Source organism: Anomaloglossus baeobatrachus, chromosome 1 (genome assembly GCF_048569485.1).
Source record: "Anomaloglossus baeobatrachus isolate aAnoBae1 chromosome 1, aAnoBae1.hap1, whole genome shotgun sequence".
In the NCBI taxonomy this organism is placed as follows: domain Eukaryota; kingdom Metazoa; phylum Chordata; class Amphibia; order Anura; family Aromobatidae; genus Anomaloglossus; species Anomaloglossus baeobatrachus.
Window position 1 is genome coordinate 966072534 of NC_134353.1, and position 23656 is coordinate 966096189.

At 49.4% G+C, this 23656-nt stretch overlaps 2 protein-coding genes across 2 annotated transcripts in view; both read right to left on the minus strand.

Annotated features, from left to right (window-relative positions):
* Positions 1–2733, minus strand: part of LOC142263179 (uncharacterized) — a 67543-nt gene extending 64810 nt beyond the window's left edge. The window contains 3 exon segments of the mRNA XM_075332204.1: positions 91–188; positions 2501–2579; positions 2657–2733. Coding sequence (XP_075188319.1) covers positions 91–188; positions 2501–2517 — 115 coding nt within the window. The 5' untranslated portion in view covers positions 2518–2579; positions 2657–2733.
* LOC142263338 (oocyte zinc finger protein XlCOF29-like) lies at positions 2567–22984 on the minus strand. Its single transcript, XM_075332212.1, has 5 exons — positions 22816–22984; positions 22563–22700; positions 22320–22493; positions 10893–11070; positions 2567–2754 (listed from the first exon to the last, which is right to left on the minus strand). The coding sequence occupies exons 2-5, from the start codon at positions 22632–22634 to the stop codon at positions 2567–2569; spliced, it is 612 nt and encodes a 203-aa protein (XP_075188327.1). The 5' UTR covers positions 22635–22700; positions 22816–22984.
* Between the last annotated feature and the right edge of the window lie 672 nt (positions 22985–23656).

The following is a 23656-nucleotide window of genomic DNA, read 5'->3' on the forward strand; positions in this document are numbered from 1 at the left end:
AAGAGACCCCCAATATCTATGACACCTACGACCGCAGGAGCAGAAATGTCCCCCATATACAGATCCGGTCCAGGGCTCAGCGCCATCTACCTGAGGAGTCTCCGGGACATTGTGCTCCTCCTCTGGACAGTCCTGGGGACACAGAGGACGGGGACATATCTCTGGGGGATTTCTCCTCCTGGATCCATCTGTAGGAAACAGATAGTGACGGAATACATAGATGATGGAGATGGTACCGGGTTTTCTCCAAACATAAGACCTGCCCCGAAGGTAAGGCCTAGCAGGAATTTACAGCCTTTTTGGAGTATGGTTACTGTGGGTACGGAAAGTATTCACACCCCTTTACATTTTTCACTCTTTGTTTCATTGCAGCCACTTGGTAAATTCTCATAAATGTACACTCTGCACCCATCACCCGTCCCCCATCTTGACAGAAAAAAAACAAATGTAGAAACTTTTGCAAATGTATTAAATATGAAAAACTGAAACATCACATTGTCATAAGTATTCAACCCCTTTGCTCAGTATTGAGTAGAGGCACCCTCCCTTTTGAGCTAGTACAGCCATGAGTCTTCTTGGGATCCTGGATTTGGGGATCCTCGGCCATTCTTTCTTGCAGACCCTCTCCAGATCCGTCAGGTTGGATGGTGAACATTGATGGACTCCATTTTCAGGTCTCCCCAGAGATGCACAATTGGGTTTAGGTCAGGGCTCTGGCTGGGCCGGTCAAGAATGGTCACAGAGTTGTTCTGAAGCCACTCCTTTGTTATTTTAGCTGTGTGCTTAGGGTCATTGTCTTGTTGGAAGGTGAACCTTCGGCCGAGTCTGAGGTCCAGAGCACCCGGGAAGAGGTTTTCTTCCAGGAGATCACTGTACTTGGCCACATTCATCTTTCCTTCAATTACTGCCAGGTGTCCTGTCCCTGAACAATAGCATGATGCTGCCACCATGTCTCACTGTGGGGATTGTATTGGGCAGGTGATGAGCAGTGCCTGGTTTTCTCCACACATACCACTTAGAATTATCCCCAGAAAGTTCTATCTTTGTCTCATCAGACCACAGAATCTTATTTCTCATAGTCTGGGAGTCCGTCACGTGTTTTTTTTGCAAACTCTATGCGGCTTTAATGTGTCTTGCACTAAGGAGAGGCTTCCGTCAGGCCCCTCTGCCATAAAGGCCCGACTGGTGGAGGCTGCAGTGATAGGTGACTTTATGGAACTTTCTCCCATCTCCCTACTGCATCTCTGGAGCTCAGCCACAGTGATCTTAGGGTTCTTCTTTACCTCTCTCACCAAGGCTCTTCTCCCACGATTGCTCAGTTTGGCTGGACGGCCGGGTCTAGGAAGAGTTCTGGTGGTCCCAAACTTCTTCCATTTAAGGATTATGGAGATCACTGTGCTCTTAGGAACCTTGAGTACTGCAGACATTCTTTTGTAACCTTGGCCAGATCTGTGCCTTTCCACAATTCTGTCTCTGAGCTCCTTGGGCAGTTCCTTTGATCTCATGATTGTCATTTGGTGTGACATGCAGTGTGAGCTGTGAGGTCTTATATAGACAGGTGTGCGCCTTTCCAAATCACGTCCTATCAGTTTAATTACACACAGCTGGACTCCAATGAAGGAGGAGAACCATCTCAAGGAGGATCACAAGGAAATGGACAGCATGTGACTTACATATGAGTGTCTGAGCAAAGGGGCTGAATACTTATGACCACGTGATATTTCAGTTTTTCTTGTTTAATAAATTTGCAAAAATTTCTACAGTTCTATTTTTCTGTCAAGATGGGGGATGGTGGGCAGAGTGCACATTAATGAGAATTTACCAAATGGCTGCAATGAAACAAAGAGTGAAACATTTAATGGGGTCTGAATACTTTCCGTACCCACTGTATAATGTAAGCCCTAGCTGCGGCTCCACATACTAATAGTGTCATGTATAAGCCTTGGACGCTCCTATCAGGAGATGTGACCTTTACTGCTGGACGTTGCCCCATCGTGTTTGTGTAAGCCCCAGACATTTATGGTCACATGCCGGCTAGTTAATGTAATGAATATTCACCCTTTCTTCCGTACACCCCTCTGCGTTGCGTCAGTGATTCAGCCAGGCTGCCATATTACTACCCGAGGATGGCAGCGCTATGCTCACACTAGCTGGCGGCTCTTCTCCCCCGAGCGTGTCAGTGTGTATTTCTATGCAGAAAACTCGCTCAGGTGAGGAGCCACCAGCCGCTCCGACTATCGCAATACCATCCTTACCAGTAATACGGCCGCCTGAGTGAATCACTGACGCGGCACAGAGGGGAGGGAGAAGGGGGTGAACATTCATTTTTCACTAATGAGCGACCCAAACACTGAGACAAATACAACATATAAGAAATCCCCAGAAAATAAGCCGGAGCGCATCTGTTACAGCCAAAAGTAATATAAGCCCCTGTCTCAATTTCAGAGAAAACACGGTAGTAGGCGACCACAGAACAGACAGGACCGTCTCCCCTCCTCACCCTGCGGATCGGCCCATATAGCGAGCGCCTCCTGTGCTCCATGTATAACGGCAACCTGAATATCCATCAGATCTTCACCCTGAGAAGAAACATGTCAATGAGCTCCGGTCCAATCACTTTATGGTCAGATGTTGTGGAGACGTCAGCGCCATCTACCTGATGAGTCTCCGGGACATTGTGCTTCTCCTCTGGACAGTCCTGGGGACACAGAGGACGGGGACATCTCTCTGGGGGATTTCTCCTCCTGGATCCATCTGTGGAGACACAAAGAGACGGAAGAGACAGAGTCATGTGATGAGGAGATGATGGGAGAAGTAACCAGAGAAGACTGCGATGGAGGAGAATATTGTGTATTTCTATTCTCTGTAAGTTCATAGTATCATAGTATCATAGTTTTTAAGGTTGAAGGGAGACTCTAAGGCGGGGTTTGCACACTACGACATCGCAGGCCGATGCTGCGATGCCGAGTGTGATAGTCCCCGCCCCCATCGCAGCAGCGATATGTGGTGATAGCTGGCGTAGCGAAAATTATCGCTACGCCAGCTTCACACACACACTCACCTGCCGTGCGACGTCCCTGTGGCCGGCGACCCGCCTCCTTGTTAAGGGGGCGGGTCGTGCGGCGTCATTGTGACGTCACACGGCAGGCGGCCAATCGGAGCGGAGGGGCGGAGATGAGCAGGATGTAAACATCCTGCCCACCTCCTTCCTTCCGCATATCCTACGGAAGCCGCAGTGAGGCCGGTAGGAGACGTTCCTCGCTCCTGCGACTTCACACACAGCGATGTGTGCTGCCGCAGGAGCGAGGAACAACATCGGACCATTGCGTCAGCGCAATTATGGATTACGCCGACGCTATACCGATGATACGATTACGACGCTTTTGCGCTCGTTAATCGTATCATCCAGCCTTTACACACTGCGATGTCGCATGCGATGCCGGAAGTGCGTCATTTTCAATTTGACCCCACCGACATCGCACCTGCGATGTCGCAGTGTGCAAAGTGCCCCTTAGTCCATCTAGTTCAACCCGTAGCCTAACATGTTGATCCAGAGGAAGGCAAAAAAAAAACAATGTGGCAAACAAGTTCCAATGGGGAAAAAAATGTCCTTCCTTCGTCCACATCCGGCAATCAGACTAGTTCCCTGGATCAATACCTTGTCATAAAATCTAATATACATAACTGGTAATATTACATTTTTCAAGAAAGGCATCCAGGCTCTGCTTAAATGTTAGTAGTGAATCACTCATTACAACATCATGCGGCAGAGAGCTCCATAGTCTCACTGCTCGTACAGTAAAGAATCCTCGTCTGTGATTATGATTAAACCTTCTTTCCTCAAGACGTAGCGGATGCCCCCGTGTTCCAGTCGCAGGCCTATGTGTAAAAAGATCTTTGGAAAGGTCTCTGTACTGTCCCCTCATATATTTATACATTGTGATTAGATCCCCCCTAAGCCTTCGTTTTTCCTGTCTTGGTATTGCAGCCCCCCCATTCCTCTAATAATCTTGGTGGTCTTCTCTGCACCCTCTCCAGTTCAGCTATGTCCTTCTTATATATCGGTGACCAGAATTGTACACCGTATTCTAAGTGCGGTCGCACTAGTGACTTGTACAGAGGTAGAACTATATTTTTTTCATGAACACTTCTACCTCTTTTAATACATCCCATTATTTTATTAGCCCTGGCAGCAGTTGCCTGACACTGGCCACTAAAGTGAAGTTTACCATCCACCCATACACCCAAGTTTTTTCTGTGTCTGTTTTACCCAGTGTTCTACAATTAAGTACATAATCATAAATGTTATTTCCTCTACCCAAGTGCATGACCTTACATTTATCTACATTAAACTTCAATTGCCACTTCTCAGCCCAATCCTCCAATTTACATAAATCTCCCTGTAATATAAAATTATCCTCCTCTGTATTGATTACCCTGCAGAGTTTAGTATCATCTGCAAATATTGAAATTCTACTCCGCATGCCCCCAACAAGGTCATTTATAAATATGTTGAAAAGAAGCGGGCCCAATACTGACCCCTGTGGTACCCCACTATGAACTGAGACCCAGTCCGAGTACGTACCATTAATAACCACCCTTTGTTTCCTATCACTGAGCCAGTTTTTAACCCAGTTACACATATTTTCCCCTATCCCCATTATTCTCATTTTATGTACCAACCTTTTGTGTGGCACCGTATCAAAAGCTTTTGAAAAGTCCATATACACAACATCCACTGCATTTCCCTGGTCCAGGCTGGAACTTACCTCTTCATAGAAGCTGATCAAATTAGTTTGACAGGATCGATCCCTCATAAACCCATGTTGATACTCTGTCATAAGGTTATTTTTCTTGAGATACTCCAGTATAGCATCTCTCAAGAAACCCTCAAGGATTTTACCAACCGTAGAGGTTAAACTTACCGGCCTATAATTTTTGAAGTTGCTTCAAAAAAATTCCACAAACAGAAAAGGACATTTTGTGTACTCACCGTAAAATGTCTTTCTTGGAGCCTTTCATTGGGGGACACAGACAGGGGGTATTATGGTGTCTCCAGGGGAGGCGTGACACTAGGTTTGAAAAAAGTTAGCTCCTCCTCCCACAGCATATAACCCCGGCTAGGCGGGAACTAGCTCAGTTTGTTGTAAAAGCAGTAGGAGAAGGACAACCAAAACCACAAGGGCGGGAGCTGTGTCCCCCAATGAAAGGCTCCAAGAAAGACATTTTACGGTGAGTACACAAAAATGTACTTTCCTATCTCGCCTTTTCATTGGGGGACACAGACAGTGGGACGTCCCAAAGCAGTCCCTGGGTGGGAACTGAACTATTAACAGTGTAGAACATCAGCCTAAGAGCTGACTAACAACTGCAGTGAACACATAAACACTGTCAAAAAACCGAGCAGTGGCCACTTATAAATGGGCCACTGCTGCCTGAAGGACTTGTCTTCCAAGAGCAGCATCCGCGGAGGCATGCGTATTCACTCTGTAGAATTTTGTAAACGTGTGCACACTGGACCAGGTAGTGTCCTTGCAAAGTTGGGCCGCCGAAGCCTGATGGCGGATAGCCCAGGAGGCACCCACTGCTCGTGTAGAGTGGGCCTGCACAGATTGAGGTGGAACAACACCTCGTGTTTTGTAAGTTTCACACTTGGCAGTCCTGATCCATCGAGAAATCGTGGATTTGGAAACCCGGTCGCCCTTTTTGTGTCCTTCTGAGAGGACGAAAAGGGCATCGGACTTGCGCAACGGCTCTGTTCTGGAGATGAAGATCCGCAGAGCCCTGACAAGATCGAGAGTGTGAAAGGCTTTCTCAAAAGGAGTGGATCGGGGCCGGACAGAATGATGGCAACCCAATGTCCTCGTTCAGGTGGAAAGAGGATACGACCTTCGGAAGGAAGGCGGGGGAAGGCCGAAGGACCACCTTATCATGATGGAATATCAAGTAAGGTGAACGACAGGAAAGAGCTGCCAGTTCGGACACTCGCCTGATAGAGGTAGTAGCGACTAAAAAGGCAATTTTCCAAGACAGCCGCTGAAGAGAGATTTCTCTCAAGGGTTTGAAAGGAGGAAGCTGAAGTGCTCCAAGAACCAAATTCAAATCCCAGGGATCTAAGGGGTGACGATAAGGGGGGGACCAAATGAGCTACCCCTTGAAGAAAGGTACGGACCTGAGGGCGAGAAGCCAGCTGCTTCTGGAAAAAAATTGACAAGGCAGAAACTTGTCCTTTAAGGGTATTGAGAGCAAGACCCGAGTCCAGACCGTCTTGCAAAAAGGCAAGAACATTAGGGATTGAAAAGGTCAGGGGCGACCGATTATGACGGTCACACCAGGAAAGATAGGTCTTCCAGGTCCTGTGGTAATTGCTGGTGGAGGAAGGCTTGCGAGCATTAAGCATGGTATGAACTACCCTGGAAAAAGATGAGACTTGGCTAGAATCAAGGATTCAAGCGCCATGCCGTCAAATGCAGCTGTGCTGTATTCTGGTGGAATATTGGACCTTGCAACAGAAGATCCGGGCGGTCGGGAAGACGCCAGGGAGTGTCGCCGAGAAGGTGGAGGAGCTCTGGAAACCAGGCTCTTCTGGGCCAGTCCGGGGCCACGAGGATCACCGGGATTCCCTCCGCTTTGATTTTCTTGATTACTCTCGGAATGAGAGGGAAAGGAAGGAAAACGTATGGCAGGCGAAACTGCGACCACGGGAGGACTAGAGCGTCGGAGCCGAGTGCTAGCGGGTCTCTCGACCGGGATACGAAGGGATGTACTTTGGCGTTTAGCCGAGACGCCATGAGGTCCACATCTGGGAGCCCCGAACGAAGAGTGATCTGATGGAACACCTCGTCGTGGAGGGACCATTCCCCTGCCGCTAGACCTTGCCTGCTGAGAAAGTCTGCGGCCCAGTTGTCTATCCCTGGAATATGGACAGCTGAAATAATGGGAATGTGCATCTCTGCCCAAAGAAGAATCCTGGAGACTTCTTTCATCGCTGCCCTGCTGCGAGTTCCTCCCTGACGGTTGACGTAAGCCACAGCCATGGCATTGTCTGACTGGATCCGAACCGGGAGGCCCAGAAGCAAGGGTTGAAAGGTCTGAAGGGCCAGAAATATGGCCCTGATCTCCAGAACGTTGATATGAAGGGATCGCTCGGGGTGAGACGTGTGGTGGAGAAACACCGCCACCCAGCCTAACAGGCTGGCATCTGTCATGACTACGTGTCAGTGGACAGGGCGGAAGGACTTCCCCTGAGATAGGGATGAGACCTGAGTCCACCAGACGAGGGAGCTGAGGGCAGTCCGAGATAAGCGGACTGACCGGTCTAGAGAGGCTGGATTCTTGTCCCAAGAGGACAGAAGATCCAATTGCAGAGGGCGCAAATGGAATTGGGCAAAGGACACTGCTTCTATGACCGCCACCATCTTGCCTAACACTCTCATCCCACTCCGGAGGGATGGGTAACGGCGGGAGAGGAGGGATTGGGCTGCCCGGATCAGGGAAGACCTCTTGTCTTCTGGAATAAAAACCCCGGGCCTGAACAGCGTCTATCAGCATACCTAAAAAGGTGATGCGCTGATGAGGAATGAGGGATGACTTGTTGAAGTTGAGAAGCCACCCTAGCCTTGAGAGCGTGTCTGGGCAAATTTGCACGCTTTCTGATCAAACTCGAGGAGAGCTCCCCTTGACAAGTAGGTTGTACAAATAGGGAACGACCAGAACGCCTCTGGGGTGCAAAATGGACATGACGGCCGCCATGACCTTTGTGAAGACCCGAGGAGCAGTAGCCAGTCCAAAGGGAAGGGCCCTGAATTGGAAATGACGGTGTCCTACGGCAAAACGAAGGAACCGTTGATGCGATACACATATGGGAATATGTAAATAAGCATCTTGAATGTCTATGGAAGCTAGGAATTCTCCCGGTTCCATAGCAGCTAGTACGGCTCGCAATGATTCCATTCGGAAGGTCCTAATCCGTACGGACCCGTTTAGCCTTTTGAGGTCCACGATAGGACGGACAGAGCCATCATTTGTTTGGGGACGACAAAGAGGTTTGAATAGAAACCTTTGCCGCGCTGTTCCAGGGGCACTGGAATGATAACGTTTGCTTTTTGCACAGAGGCTATGGCCTGAAATAAGGCCTGGATTTGCGTTGTGGACTTTGGAAGCCGAGAACGCAGAAACCTGTTGGCTGGTAGGAAATGGAAATCGATCTTGTAACCTGAGGTGACGATTTCTCGAACCCAAGCATCGTGAGTGTGGTCTAGCTAAACATCCCGAAAAAGCAGAAGCCGCCCTCCAACAGGAATCGGCTCTGAGGGGTACCCGGCGTCATTCTAAAGGGGCCTTCGCGGGGCGAGGTCCCTTGGGTTTAGATTGTCTGGAGTGGGAACGCCAGGAAGAGTCCCTTAAGGGACTGGATCCCCGATCTGAGCGTTGCGACGACCCCTGTGATGGTTTTTGGGGGGCGGGCCGAAAGGACTGCCTGCGCCAAGAAGACTTTTTAAAATTTTTGGATACAGGCCGCTTTTGTGGTAGAATGGTACTTTTACCACCCGTCGTCTCAGATATAAGCTTGTCTAGGGATTCTCCAAACAGACGAAGACCCTGGAAGGGGAGTGTGGACAGGGACTTCTTGGAGGCACTGTCCGCGTTCCATATCTTTAGCCACAGGACTCTGCGGGTGAAAACAGCATTGGCTGCCATTAGGGCTGACAAACTAGCTGCATCTAAGGAGCCGTGAAGCAAGTAATTAGAGGCTAGAGAGAACAAATCAAGGATCTCAAGAGCCTCTGAAGGAATATTGCAAGAGTGAAGCAACTTGCACAAGTTCCTACTCCACACACTCATAGCTCTCGCCACCCATGTCAAAGCAAACAGGGGGCGCAGAGAGGAGCTGGAAGCCTGGAAAATAGATTTGACTGCAGCATCAATTGCGCGGTCAGACGAGTCCTTGAGAGACGCGGTGTCTGAGACAGACATAACCGTGTGTTTAGCCAGCCTGGATACTGGCGGATCCACAACGGGGGGTACTGACCAGAGCTTAACCAGTTCCGATGGAAAGGGATAAGCGAAAGAAGAGGAGGATTTTTTATTAAACCTCCTATCAGGGTGATCCCACCGTTTTAGATATGATTTGATGAAAAAAATCGGATCCTGGACAAAAGACTTAGGAGGCTTCTTGGCCCGCTTGATTGCCGACTGAGAAGTTGGGTCCGAGGGCTGATCAGAAATCGACAGAGTGATTGACAGCCGAAATTAATGTGTCTTCCATATGTCTAGACTCAGAAGGGACATCTGAATCACAGTCAGAGTCTTGGGAATCGTGACTACTAAAGGTCACGGAGCCTGAGTCAGACTGACCATCGTCCGAGTCGGACGAGACGTAACGGTCGCAATGGCGCCTTTCGGAGACAGCCTTTTTACGTACTGGGAACGAGACACCAGACGAAGGCGGGCTCCCCTGGGGGAGCTGAGCCGGGGGAGGCTGTGAGAGCCTGCGGAAGGCTGGGATATCTGAGTGGCCAGGTCATCTAACCTTTTAGACATTAGAAGAGCCCATGCAGGAATAACGTCATCAGACGGGGGTACTGCCTGGATAGTGGCCGCAGCCAAATCCACAGACTGCACAACCTCCTGGTCCGGCAGCGGAAGCTGTTGTGACACGGTAGTAGGGGCATCGCAGCCCCGGCATAGTGGATAGCTTCGGCCATTACAAAAACGAGCGTCCACAGGTGGTACAAGCATAGTACAGGTCCATAGAGGACGCCATAGAGGACGCTTTATCACCCTTGCGATTACACATGTCAGCAACAGTTCCACAATAAGTACAGTGAGCCTCTAGCAGTATTATAAAGGGACTGCTGTGGGTGAGGAGCTGCTAGCAGTATTATAAATGACTGCTATGCAGAGCCGGTGTATACCGAGTAAAGTAGCACACCCTGTCAAACTGTCGGTATATACCTACAGGCACAGTTAGTATATACTGCTAAAAGCTGATATACACCGCCAGACAGCAGACACACACCGCTAGAAAGACAGCGATATACCACTCAGCAGAGCGGTATATAGTGCTGCAGAGTTGCAGAGCCAAGGAGGCGATCTCACCCGTGTCTGCTCCCCACATGTAATGGCGTCCAGTGTTCTCTGGCAGCATGGAGGGGAGAGACGGCCCACTAGAGGGAGCGGCTTCTAGAGCAGAGGAGGGGGCGTTGCTAAGAATGCAGGCCAACGCCGGGAGCTAAATTAATGATGCTTCCCTGGGATCACGGCCTGCATCGCCCCACCGCCGCCTTTCCAGGCGGCGGTTTGGATGCAGGGGACTGACTCGTCGTCTTCCTACCCGCTCTTGCTCCGTCTGAAGACGCGTTGGTCCTGGGATGTGGGGATCTCGGGGACGCATCTTCGGCTCAAGGCTAGCAGGTGCTCGGCTCTGCTAGCCCTCTGGAGCTACCTCTGTGAGGTGCTTCCAGGGAGCCTGGAGGGGTACGCAGACCCGACCACTTGGGCGCGAGGGAAGACTGACGGCTTGTGCACGCCAGATTTCCTCTGCCCGTACACGGGGGGGGAACTGGGGTGGCAAGGCACACTGGTATTGCCCCATAATCAAAAATAGAATGAATAAGAAAAGAAAAACAAAATAAGAAGTAAAAATAAGCTGGGCTGAGGCACCTCTGGTGGAGCTCAGTCCAGACATGTCAGCCTCCCTGCTGACACTAGGAAAAAACTGAGCTAGTTCCCGCCTAGCTGGGTTATATGCTGTGGGAGGAGGAGCTAACACTTTTTTCAAACCTAGTGTCAAGCCTCCCTGGAGACACCATATAACCCACAGTCTGTGTCCCCCAATGAAAAGGCGAGAAAGGAAACGGAAAATTCTTCTAATGATCGTATAATAGAACGACGCGTCAGAGACGTCATCACATCAACTGGAGCCAACAAGAAGCCGCGCCCCTCACCTGATGTCACCGACCGCTGCTCCTCCATCACCACCTCCTCGTACCGCTCCTTGTGTCTTTCCACATACTCCCACTCCTCCATGGAGAGAAAGACAGCGACGTCCTGACACCTTATAGGAACCTGACAACAACGACACCGACATCACCCAGAATCCTCCAGTGCTTCCTGTATAATGTCCCAGCAGTCACCTCTCCCCTCATCACCCAGAATCCTCCAGTGCTTCCTGTATAATGTCCCAGCAGTCACCTCTCTCCTCATCACCCAGAATCCTCCAGTGCTTCCTGTATAATGTCCCAGCAGTCACCTCTCCCCTCATCACCCAGAATCCTCCAGTGCTTCCTGTATAATGTCCCAGCAGTCACCTCTCCCCTCATCACCCAGAATCCTCCAGTGCTTCCTGTATAATGTCCCAGCAGTCACCTCTCTCCTCATCACCCAGAATCCTCCAGTGCTTCCTGTATAATGTACCAGCAGTCACCTCTCCCCTCAACACCCAGAATCCTACAGTGCCTCCTGTATAATGTCCCAGCAGTCACCTCTCCCCTCATCACCCAGAATCCTCCAGTGCTTCCTGTATAATGTCCCAGCAGTCACTTCTCCGGTCATCACCCAGAATCCTCCAGTGCTTCCTGTATAATGTCCCAGCAGTCACCTCTCCCCTCATCACCCAGAATCCTCCAGTGCTTCCTGTATAATGTCCCAGCAGTCACCTCTCCCCTCATCACCAGGCCCGGACTGACAGGCGGGAGGGGCGGGACTTCTCCCGGTGAGCTGGCCGGTGGAGGGGTGGGGGGGCCGCCCCCCGCCTCTCCCGCACTGAGGGCCGGCTTCAGCAGTGCACGCGGCATACCTGGGCAAATGCCGGGGCCCTGGAGAGCCGGGGGGGCCCACTCGGCCTCGTCAGTTCTGGTGCCCTTTGGCCGGGGCCTCTTCGCCTTAGTTCTGCTGCCCCCGGGCCGAGTTCCGGGGGTCCGCAGTCCTCGCCAGGAATCTGCAGCGCCGTCCCTTTAAGGCGCGCAGACTTCCTGGTTTGAACTTCATCTGTGGGCGGAGCTACCGACCGGCCAGCTCAGTCCCACAGATGAAGGAGTTGCAGTGCCAGCCAGCGACCCCCAGCACAGCTCTTCTCTCCGGCGCTGTGTGGGCCCCCTCTCCACTGTGACCTGAGCGGTATGTGCCCTCCCCGTTCCCCCCCCGGTGTTGTATGTGCTGGCCCCTGGAGCTGTGTGTGGGCCCCCCAGAGCCGCGTGTGTGGGCCACTCAGAGCCACGAGTGCGTCTGTATGTAGCAGAGCTATGTGTGTATGTATGTAGTAGAGCTATGTGTATGTATGTAGCAGAATCATGTATGTGTGTATGTATGTAGCAGAGCTATGCGTGTATGTAGCAGAGCTATGTGTGTATGTATGTAGCAGAACTATGTATGTAAGAGCTATGTGTGCATGTATGTAGCAGAGCTATGTATGTAACAGAGCTATGTGTGCATGTATGTAGCAGAGCTATGTGTGCATGTATGTAGCAGAGCTATGCGTGTATGTAGCAGAGCTATGTGTGTATGTATGTAGCAGAGCTATGTATGTAACAGAGCTATGTGTGCATGTATGTAGCAGAGCTATGTATGTAACAGAGCTATGTGTGCATGTATGTAGCAGAGCTATGCGTGTATGTAGCAGAGCTATGTGTGTATGTATGTAGCAGAGCTATGTATGTAACAGAGCTATGTGTGCATGTATGTAGCAGAGCTATGTATGTAACAGAGCTATGTGTGCATGTATGTAGCAGAGCTATGCGTGTATGTAGCAGAGCTATGTGTGTATGTATGTAGCAGAGCTATGTGTATGTATGTAGCAGATTTATGTATGTATGTAGCAGAGCTATGTGTGTATGTATGTAGCAGAGATATGCATGTATGTAGCAGAGCTATGTGTGTATGTATCTAGCAGAGCTATGTGTATGTATGTAGCAGATTTATGTATGTAGCAGAGCTATGTGTGTATGTAGCAGAGCTATGTATGTAGCAGAGCTATGTATGTAGCAGAGCTATGTATGTAGCAGAGCTATGTATGTAGCAGAGCTATGTATGTAGCAGAGCTATGTGTGTACGTATGCAGCAGAGCTATGTGTGTATGTATGTAGCAGAGCTATGTGTGTATGTATGTAGCAGAGCTATGTATGTAGCAGAGCTATGTGTGTATGTATGTAGCAGAGCTATGTGTGTATGTATGCAGCAGAGCTATGTGTGTATGTATGTAGCAGAGCTATGTATGTAGCAGAGCTATGTGTGTATGTATGTAGCAGAGCTATGTGTATGTATGTAGCAGATTTATGTATGTATGTAGCAGAGCTATGTGTGTATGTATGAAGCAGAGCTATGTGTATGTATGTAGCAGATTTATGTATGTAGCAGAGCTATGTGTGTATGTATGCAGCAGAGCTATGTGTGTATGTATGCAGCAGAACTATGTGTGTATGTATGCAGCAGAGCTATGTGTGTATGTATGCAGCAGAGCTATGTGTGTATGTATGCAGCAGAGCTATGTGTGTATGTATGCAGCAGAGCTATGTGTGTATGTATGCAGCAGAGCTATGTGTGTATGTATGCAGCAGAGCTATGTGTGTATGTATGCAGCAGAGCTATGTGTGTATGTATGCAGCAGAGCTATGTGTGTATGTATGCAGCAGAGCTATGTGTGTATGTATGCAGCAGAGCTATGTGTGTATGTATGCAGCAGAGCTATGTGTGTATGTATGCAGCAGAGCTATGTGTGTATGTATGCAGCAGAGCTATGTGTGTATGTATGTAGCAGAGCTATGTGTGTATGTATGTAGCAGAGCTATGTGTGTATGTATGCAGCAGAGCTATGTGTATGTATGCAGCAGAGCTATGTGTGTATGTATGCAGCAGAGCTATGTGTGTATGTATGCAGCAGAGCTATGTGTGTATGTATGTAGCAGAGCTATGTGTGTATGTATGTAGCAGAGCTATGTGTGTATGTATGTAGCAGAGCTATGTGTGTATGTATGCAGCAGAGCTATGTGTGTATGTATGTAGCAGAGCTATGTATGTAACAGAGCTATGTGTGCATGTATGTAGCAGAGCTATGCATGTATGTAGCAGAGCTATGTGTATGTATGTAGCAGATTTATGTATGTAGCAGAGCTATGTGTGTATGTATGTAGCAGAGCTATGTATGTAGCAGAGCTATGTGTGTATGTATGTAGCAGAGCTATGTGTGTGTATGTATGCAGCAGAGCTATGTGTGTATGTATGTAGCAGAGCTATGTGTGTATATATGTAGCAGAGCTATGTGTGTATATGTAGCAGAGCTATGTATGTAGCAGAGCTATGTGTGTATGTATGCAGCAGAGCTATGTGTGTATGTATGTAGCAGAGCTATGTGTGTATGTATGTAGCAGAGCTATGTGTGTATGTATGTAGCAGAGCTATGTATGTAGCAGAGCTATGTGTGTATGTATGCAGCAGAGCTATGTGTGTATGTATGTAGCAGAGCTATGTATGTAGCAGAGCTATGTGTGTATGTATGCAGCAGAGCTATGTGTGTATGTATGCAGCAGAGCTATGTGTGTATGTATGTAGCAGAGCTATGTATGTAAGAGAGCTATGTGTGTATGTATGCAGCAGAGCTATGTGTGCATGTATGTAGCAGAGCTATGAGTGTATGTAGCAGAGCTATGTGTGTATGTATGTAGCAGAGCTATGTATGTAAGAGAGCTATGTGTGCATGTATGTAGCAGAGCTATGCGTGTATGTAGCAGAGCTATGTGTGTATGTATGTAGCAGAGCTATGTGTATGTATGTAGCAGATTTATATGTAGCAGAGCTATGTATGTAGTAGAGCTATGTGTGTATGTATGTAGCAGAGCTATGCATGTATGTAGCAGAGCTATGTGTGTATGTATGTAGCAGAGCTATGTGTATGTATGTAGCAGATTTATGTATGTAGCAGAGCTATGTGTGCATGTATGTAGCAGAGCTATGTATGTAGCACAGCTATGTATGTAGCAGAGCTATGTATGTAGCAGAGCTATGTGTGTATGTATGTAGCAGAGCTATGTGTGTGTATGTATGCAGCAGAGCTATGTGTGTGTATGTATGCAGCAGAGCTATGTGTGTATGTATGTAGCAGAGCTATGTGTGTATATATGTAGCAGAGCTATGTATGTAGCAGAGCTATGTATGTAGCAGAGCTATGTATGTAGCAGAGCTATGTGTGTATGTATGCAGCAGAGCTATGTGTGTATGTATGCAGCAGAGCTATGTGTGTATGTATGCAGCAGAGCTATGTGTGTATGTATGCAGCAGAGCTATGTGTGTATGTATGCAGCAGAGCTATGTGTGTATGTATGCAGCAGAGCTATGTGTGTATGTAAGTAGCAGAGCTATGTGTGTATGTATGTAGCAGAGCTATGTGTGTATGTATGTCGCAGAGCTATGTGTGTATGTATGTAGCAGAGCTATGTGTGTATGTATGCAGCAGAGCTATGTGTGTATGTATGCAGCAGAGCTATGTGTGTATGTATGTAGCAGAGCTATGTGTGTATGTATGTAGCAGAGCTATGTGTATGTATGTAGCAGAGCTATGTGTATGTATGTAGCAGATTTATGTATGTAGCAGAGCTATGTGTGTATGTATGTAGCAGAGCTATGTATGTAGCAGAGCTGTGTGTATGTATGTAGCAGAGCTATGTGTGTGTATGTATGCAGCAGAGCTATGTGTGTATGTATGTAGCTGAGCTATGTGTGTATATATGTAGCAGAGCTATGTATGTAGCAGAGCTATGTGTGTATGTATGTAGCAGAGCTATGTGTGTATGTATGCAGCAGAGCTATGTGTGTATGTATGCAGCAGAGCTATGTGTGTATGTATGCAGCAGAGCTATGTGTGTATGTTTGCAGCAGAGCTATGTGTGTATGTTTGCAGCAGAGCTATGTGTGTATGTATGCAGCAGAGCTATGTGTGTATGTATGCAGCAGAGCTATGTGTGTATGTATGTATGCAGCAGAGCTATGTGTGTATGTATGCAGCAGAGCTATGTGTGTATGTATGCAGCAGAGCTATGTGTGTATGTATGCAGCAGAGCTATGTGTGTATGTATGTATGCAGCAGAGCTATGTGTGTATGTATGCAGCAGAGCTATGTGTGTATGTATGTAGCAGAGCTATGTGTGTATGTATGTAGCAGAGCTATGTGTGTATGTATGTAGCAGAGCTATGTGTGTATGTATGTAGCAGAGCTATGTATGTAGCAGAGCTATGTGTGTATGTATGTAGCAGAGCTATGTATGTAGCAGAGCTATGTATGTAGCAGAGCTATGTGTGTATGTATGTAGCAGAGCTATGTGTGTATGTGTGTATGTAGCAGAGCTATGTGTGTATGTATGTAGCAGAGCTATGTGTGTATGTATGTAGCAGAGCTATGTGTGTATGTATGTAGCAGAGCTATGTGTGTATGTATGTAGCAGAGCTATGTGTGTATGTATGTAGCAGATTTATGTATGTATGTAGCAGAGCTATGTATGTAGCAGAGCTATGTGTGTATGTATGTAGCAGAGCTATGCATGTATGTAGCAGAGCTATGTGTGTATGTAGCAGAGCTATGTGTATGTATGTAGCAGAGCTATGTATGTAGCAGAGCTATGTGTGTATGTATGTAGCAGAGCTATGTGTGTATGTATGCAGCAGAGCTATGTGTGTATGTATGCAGCAGAGCTATGTGTGTATGTATGCAGCAGAGCTATGTGTGTATGTATGTAGCAGAGCTATGTGTGTATGTATGCAGCAGAGCTATGTGTGTATGTACGCCGCAGAGCTATGGGTGTATGTATGCAGCAGAGCTATGTGTGCATGTATATAGCAGAGCTATGTGTGCATGTATGCAGCAAAGCTATGTGTGTATGTATGCAGCAGAGCTATGTATGCAGCAGAGCTATGTGTGTATGTATGTAGCAGAGCTATGTGTGTATGTATGCAGCAGAGCTATGTGTGTATGTATGCAGCAGAGCTATGTGTGTATGTATGCAGCAGAGCTATGTGTGTATGTATGTAGCAGAGCTATGTGTGTATGTATGTAGCAGAGCTATGTGTGTATGTATGTAGCAGAGCTATGTGTGTATGTATCTAGCAGAGCTATGTGTGTATGTATGTAGCAGAGCTATGTGTATGTATACAGCAGAGCTATGTGTGTATGTATGCAGCAGAGCTATGTGTGTATGTATGCAGCAGAGCTATGTGTGTATGTATGCAGCAGAGCTATGTGTGTATGTATGTAGCAGAGCTATGTGTGTATGTATGTAGCAGAGCTATGTGTGTATGTATGTAGCAGAGCTATGTGTATGTATACAGCAGAGCTATGTGTGTATGTATGTAGCAGAGCTATGTGTGTATGTATGTAGCAGAGCTGTGTGTGTTTGTATACATGTATGTCAGTGTATATGACTGTATAGATGTGTCAGTTCTTTATGTATTTTTGTGAGTTTGTCTTTAAATATGTATATGTATGTGTACGTATGTGTGTGTCTGCGTGTGGATGGGGCCCACAAAAACCTGGAGCCGGCCCTGCCCGCACTGCCTGCTGTTTAAAATTATTTTGTGGCTACCGCCACCCGCCGGCCGCCACTATAGCGGCGGGGTCCGGTGAGCGGCCCGATATTTGCATGCGGGCTGCTTGGTTTGAGTTCCAGGGCTGAATTTCAGTGCCAGTCCGGCCCTGCTCATCACCCAGAATCCTCCAGTGCTTCCTGCATAATGTCCCAGCAGTCACCTCTACCCTCATCACCCAGAATCCTCCAGTGCTTCCTGTATAATGTCCCAGCAGTCACCTCTACCCTCATCACCCAGAATCCTCCAGTGCCTCCTGTATAATGTCCCAGCAGTCACCTCTCCCCTCATCACCCAGAATCCTCCAGTGCTTCCTGTATAATGTCCCAGCAGTCACCTCTCCCCCTCATCACCCAGAATCCTCCAGTGCTTCCTGTATAATGTCCCAGCAGTCACCTCTCCCCTCATCACCCAGAATCCTCCAGTGCTTCCTGTATAATGTCCCAGCAGTCACCTCTCCCCCTCATCACCCAGAATCCTCCAGTGCTTCCTGTATAATGTCCCAGCAGTCACCTCTCCCCTCATCACCCAGAATCCTCCAGTGCCTCCTGTATAATGTCCCAGCAGTCACCTCTCCCCTCATCACCCAGAATCCTCCAGTGCTTCCTGCATAATGTCCCAGCAGTCACCTCTACCCTCATCACCCAGAATCCTCCAGTGCTTCCTGTATAATGTCCCAGCAGTCACCTCTCCCCTCATCACCCAGAATCCTCCAGTGCCTCCTGTATAATGTCCCAGCAGTCACCTCTCCCCCTCATCACCCAGAATCCTCCAGTGCTTCCTGTATAATGTCCCAGCAGTCACCTCTCCCCCTCATCACCCAGAATCCTCCAGTGCTTCCTGTATAATGTCCCAGCAGTCACCTCTCCCCTCATCACCCAGAATCCTCCAGTGCCTCCTGTATAATGTCCCAGCAGTCACCTCTCCCCTCATCACCCAGAATCCTCCAGTGCTTCCTGCATAATGTCCCAGCAGTCACCTCTCCCCTCATCACCCAGAATCCTCCAGTGCCTCCTGTATAATGTCCCAGCAGTCACCTCTCCCCTCATCACCCAGGATCCTCCAGTGCTTCCTGTATAATGTCCCAGCAGTCACCTCTCCCCTCATCACCCAGAATCCTCCAGTGCCTCCTGTATAATGTCCCAGCAGTCACCTCTCCCCTCATCACCCAGAATCCTCCAGTGCTTCCTGTATAATGTCCCAGAAGTCACCTCTGCCCTCATCACCCAGAATCCTCCAGTGCTTCCTGTATAATGTCCCAGCAGTCACCTCTCCCCTCATCACCCAGAATCCTCCAGTGCCTCCTGTATAATGTCCCAGCAGTCACCTCTCCCCTCATCACCCAGAATCCTCCAGTGCTTCCTGTATAATGTCCCAGAAGTCACCTCTGCCCTCATCACCCAGAATCCTCCAGTGCTTCCTGTATAATGTCCCAGCAGTCACCTCTCCCCTCATCACCCAGAATCCTCCAGTGCCTCCTGTATAATGTCCCAGCAGTCACCTCTCCCCCTCATCACCCAGAATCCTCCAGTGCTTCCTGTATAATGTCCCAGCAGTCACCTCTCCCCCTCATCACCCAGAATCCTCCAGTGCTTCCTGTATAATGTCCCAGCAGTCACCTCTCCCCTCATCACCCAGAATCCTCCAGTGCCTCCTGTATAATGTCCCAGCAGTCACCTCTCCCCTCATCACCCAGAATCCTCCAGTGCTTCCTGTATAATGTCCCAGCAGTCACCTCTCCCCTCATCACCCAGAATCCTCCAGTGCTTCCTGTATAATGTCCCAGAAGTCACCTCTGCCCTCATCACCCAGAATCCTTCAGTGCTCCCTGTATAATGTCCCAGTAGTCACCTCTCCCCTCATCACCCAGAATCCTCCAGTGCCTCCTGTATAATGTCCCCGCAGTCACCTCTCCCCTCATCACCCAGAATCCTCCAGTGCTTCCTGTATAATGTCCCCGCAGTCACCTCTCCCCTCATCACCCAGAATCCTCCAGTGCTTCCTGTATAATGTCCCAGCAGTCACCTCTCCCCTCATCACCCAGAGTCCTCCAGTGCTTCCTGTATAATGTCCCAGCAGTCACCTCTCCCCTCATCACCCAGAATCCTCCAGTGCTTCCTCTATAATGTCCCAGCAGTCACCTCTCCCCTCATCACCCAGAATCCTCCAGTGCTTCCTGTATAATGTCCCAGCAGTCACCTCTCCCCTCATCACCCAGAATCCTCCAGTGCTTCCTGTATAATGTCCCAGCAGTCACCTCTCCCCTCATCACGCAGAATCCTCCAGTGCTTCCTGTATAATGTCCCAGCAGTCACCTCTCCCCTCATCACCCAGAATCCTCCACTGCTTCCTGTATAATGTCCCAGCAGTCACCTCTCCCCTCATCACCCAGAATCCTCCAGTGCTTCCTGTATAATGTCCCAGCAGTCACCTCTCCCCTCATCACCCAGAATCCTCCAGTGCTTCCTGTATAATGTCCCAGCAGTCACCTCTTCCCTCATCACCCAGAATCCTCCAGTGCTTCCTCTATAATGTCCCAGCAGTCACCTCTCCCCTCATCACCCAGAATCCTCCAGTGCTTCCTCTATAATGTCCCAGCAGTCACCTCTTCCCTCATCACCCAGAATCCTCCAGTGCTTCCTCTATAATGTCCCAGCAGTCACCTCTCCCCTCATCACCCAGAATCCTCCAGTGCCTCCTGTATAATGTCCCAGCAGTCACCTCTCCCCTCATCCCCCAGAATCCTCCAGTGCTTCCTGTATAATGTCCCAGCAGTCACCTCTCCCCTCATCACCCAGAATAATCCAGTGCTTCCTCTATAATGTCCCAGCAGTCACCTCTCCCCTCATCACCCAGAATCCTCCAGTGCTTCCTGTATAATGTCCCAGCAGTCACCTCTCCCCTCATCACCCAGAATCCTCCAGTGCTTCCTGTATAATGTCCCAGCAGTCACCTCTCCCCTCATCACCCAGAATGCTCCAGTGCTTCCTGTATAATGTCCCAGCAGTCACCTCTCCCCTCATCACCCAGAATCCTCCAGTGCTTCCTGTATAATGTCCCAGCAGTCACCTCTCCCCTCATCACCCAGAATCCTCCAGTGCTTCCTGTATAATGTCCCAGCAGTCACCTCTCCCCTCATCACCCAGAATCCTCCAGTGTTCCCTGTATAATGTCCCAGCAGTCACCTCTCCCCTCATCACCCAGAAACCTCCAGTGCTTCCTGTATAATGTCCCAGCAGTCACCTCTCCCCTCATCACCCAGAATCCTCCAGTGCTTCCTGTATAATGTCCCAGCAGTCACCTCTCCCCTCATCACCCAGAATCCTCCAGTGCTTCCTGTATAATGTCCCAGCAGTCACCTCTCCTCTCATCACCCAGAATCCTCCAGTGCTTCCTGTATAATGTCCCAGCAGTCACCTCTCCCCTCATCACCCAGAATCCTCCAGTGCTTCCTGTATAATGTCCCAGCAGTCACCTCTCCCCTCATCACCCAGAATCCTCCAGTGCTTCCTGTATAATGTCCCAGCAGTCACCTCTCCCCTCATCACCCAGAAACCTCCAGTGCTTCCTGTATAATGTCCCAGCAGTCACCTCTCCCCTCATCACCCAGAATCCTCCAGTGCTTCCTGTATAATGTCCCAGTAGTCACCTCTCCCCTCATCACCCAGAATCCTCCAGTGCTTCCTGTATAATATCCCAGCAGTCACCTCTCCCCTCATCACCCAGAATCCTCCAGTGCTTCCTGTATAATGTCCCAGCAGTCACCTCTCCCCTCATCACCCAGAATCCTCCAGTGCCTCCTGTATAATGTCCCAGCAGTCACCTCTCCCCTCATCACCCAGAATCCTCCAGTGCTTCCTGTATAATGTCCCAGCAGTCACCTCTCCCCTCATCACCCAGAATCCTCCAGTGCTTCCTGTATAATGTCCCAGTAGTCACCTCTCCCCTCATCACCCAGAATCCTCCAGTGCTTCCTGTGTGATGTCCCAGCAGTCACCTCTCCTCTCATCACCCAGAATCCTCCAGTGCTTCCTGTATAATGTCCCAGCAGTCACCTCTCCCCTCATCAGCCAGAATCCTCCAGTGCTTCCTGTATAATATCCCAGCAGTCACCTCTCCTCTCATCACCCAGAATCCTCCAGTGCTTCCTGTATAATGTCCCAGCAGTCACCTCTCCCCTCATCACCCAGAATCCTCCAGTGCTTCCTGTATAATGTCCCAGCAGTCACCTCTCCTCTCATCACCCAGAATCCTCCAGTGCTTCCTGTATAATGTCCCAGCAGTCACCTCTCCCCTCATCACCCAGAATCCTCCAGTGCTTCCTGTATAATGTCCCAGCAGTCACCTCTCCCCTCATCACCCAGAATCCTCCAGCGCTTCCTGTATAATGTCCCAGCAGTCACCTCTCCTCTCATCACCCAGAATCCTCCAGTGCTTCCTGTATAATGTCCCAGCAGTCACCTCTCCGGTCATCACCCAGAATCCTCCAGTGCTTCCTGTATAATGTCCCAGCAGTCACCTCTCCCCTCATCACCCAGAATCCTCCAGTGCTTCCTGTATAATGTCCCAGCAGTCACCTCTCCCCTCATCACCCAGAATCCTCCAGTGCCTCCTGTATAATGTCCCAGCAGTCACCTCTCCCCTCATCACCCAGAATCCTCCAGTGCTTCCTGTATAATGTCCCAGCAGTCACCTCTCCCCTCATCACCCAGAATCCTCCAGTGCTTCCTGTATAATGTCCCAGCAGTCACCTCTCCGGTCAGCAGCTCAATCATCTTGTTGCTGAGCTCTAGGATCCTCTTCTTGCTCCTCTCATGTATCGGGGGAGGGGCTGTGATGGGGCTCAGGGTCCGCCCTCCTGACTCCTGGAGATGGATGAGGGGAGTCACACAGTCCCCCGGTGTCTTCCTCACTATGGTGTAATCCTGTGGATGGAGACAAATCACTAAATCCCAGATATATAATGAAATCCTGACAGGAATGTGAGGAGTTACCTCTCCGCTCAGCAGGGAGATGACCTCCAGGGAGAGGGTTAATAATCTGCTGCTGATCTCATTCTCATCCATCCTCGGGGATCATTCAGGAGAAGGAGGAAAACTGGATCCGCTGCAGGGATCTCGTGCTGCCGGGGTCTGTGATAAAGGAGAAGCTGCAAATCAGAGGAGAACCACAAATATTGCAGGAGCCTCCGCACTCTCCTCACAGATTCACTACAACACTGCACCGAACCCTCCGCTGTCACCTCACCTGAACTGCAGGAATGTGCTGCTGGCTGATAACAGAGAACAAGAGCTGAGCACACAGGACAGATCTGCTGCACTGTCTTCGCTGAAGGACCTGTGATGACGTCACTATCATGTGATCAGGGGTGGAGCTCGCAAGGAGCATTGAAGGACTTGTGATGACGTCACTGTCATGTGATCAGGGGCGGGGCTGAAGGGACGTTGATTCCGTTCACAGAAGCTTCACCTCGTCTCTTGGGCTCCGCCCCGATCACATGACAGTGACGTCATCACAGGTCCTGTAGCTGTAGCAGACTCTTCTTGTATGTAGAGTGTACGGGCTCCATCCAGAGATGAGGTAATTTGTCACGTGATAGGGGCGTGTTCTAAATGCAGCCGGAAAAAAACTTTTTCTTAGGGTGAATTGGGTGTTGGAAAAAGGTTTATTCCGTCTGGAACGTCCGGCTGCATTGTGACCACGCCCCATCACGTGACCAATTACCTCATCTCTGGATGGAGCCCATACACTATATACAACCTGGGAAGAAGAGTCTGCTACAGCTACAGGACCTGTGATGACGTCACTATCATGTGATCGGGGCGGAGCCCAAGAGACGAGAGGAAGCTTCTGTGAACGGAATCACTGTATCTCTTCAGCCCCGCCCCTGATCACATGGTGGAGCGTCATCACATGTCCTTCACTGCTCCTTGTGAGCTCCGCCCCTGATCACATGATAGTGACGTCATCACAAGTCCTTCAGCGAAGACAGTGCAGCAGATCTGTTCTGTGTGCTCAGCTCTTGTTCTCTGTTATCAGCCAACAGCACATTCCTGCAATTCAGGTGAGGAGACAGCGGAGGGTTCGG

Coding starts and splice junctions, on each gene's coding strand:
- LOC142263338 (XM_075332212.1), bottom strand. CDS start 22,634: ATGGATGAGAATGAGATCAGCAGCAGATTATTAACCCTCTCCCTGGAG. Junction 22,494..22,562: donor TCTCCCTGCTGAGCGGAGAG/GTAACTCCTCAC, acceptor CTCCATCCACAG/GATTACACCATAGTGAGGAA. Junction 11,071..22,319: donor TTGAGCTGCTGACCGGAGAG/GTGACTGCTGGG, acceptor CGTTGTTGTCAG/GTTCCTATAAGGTGTCAGGA.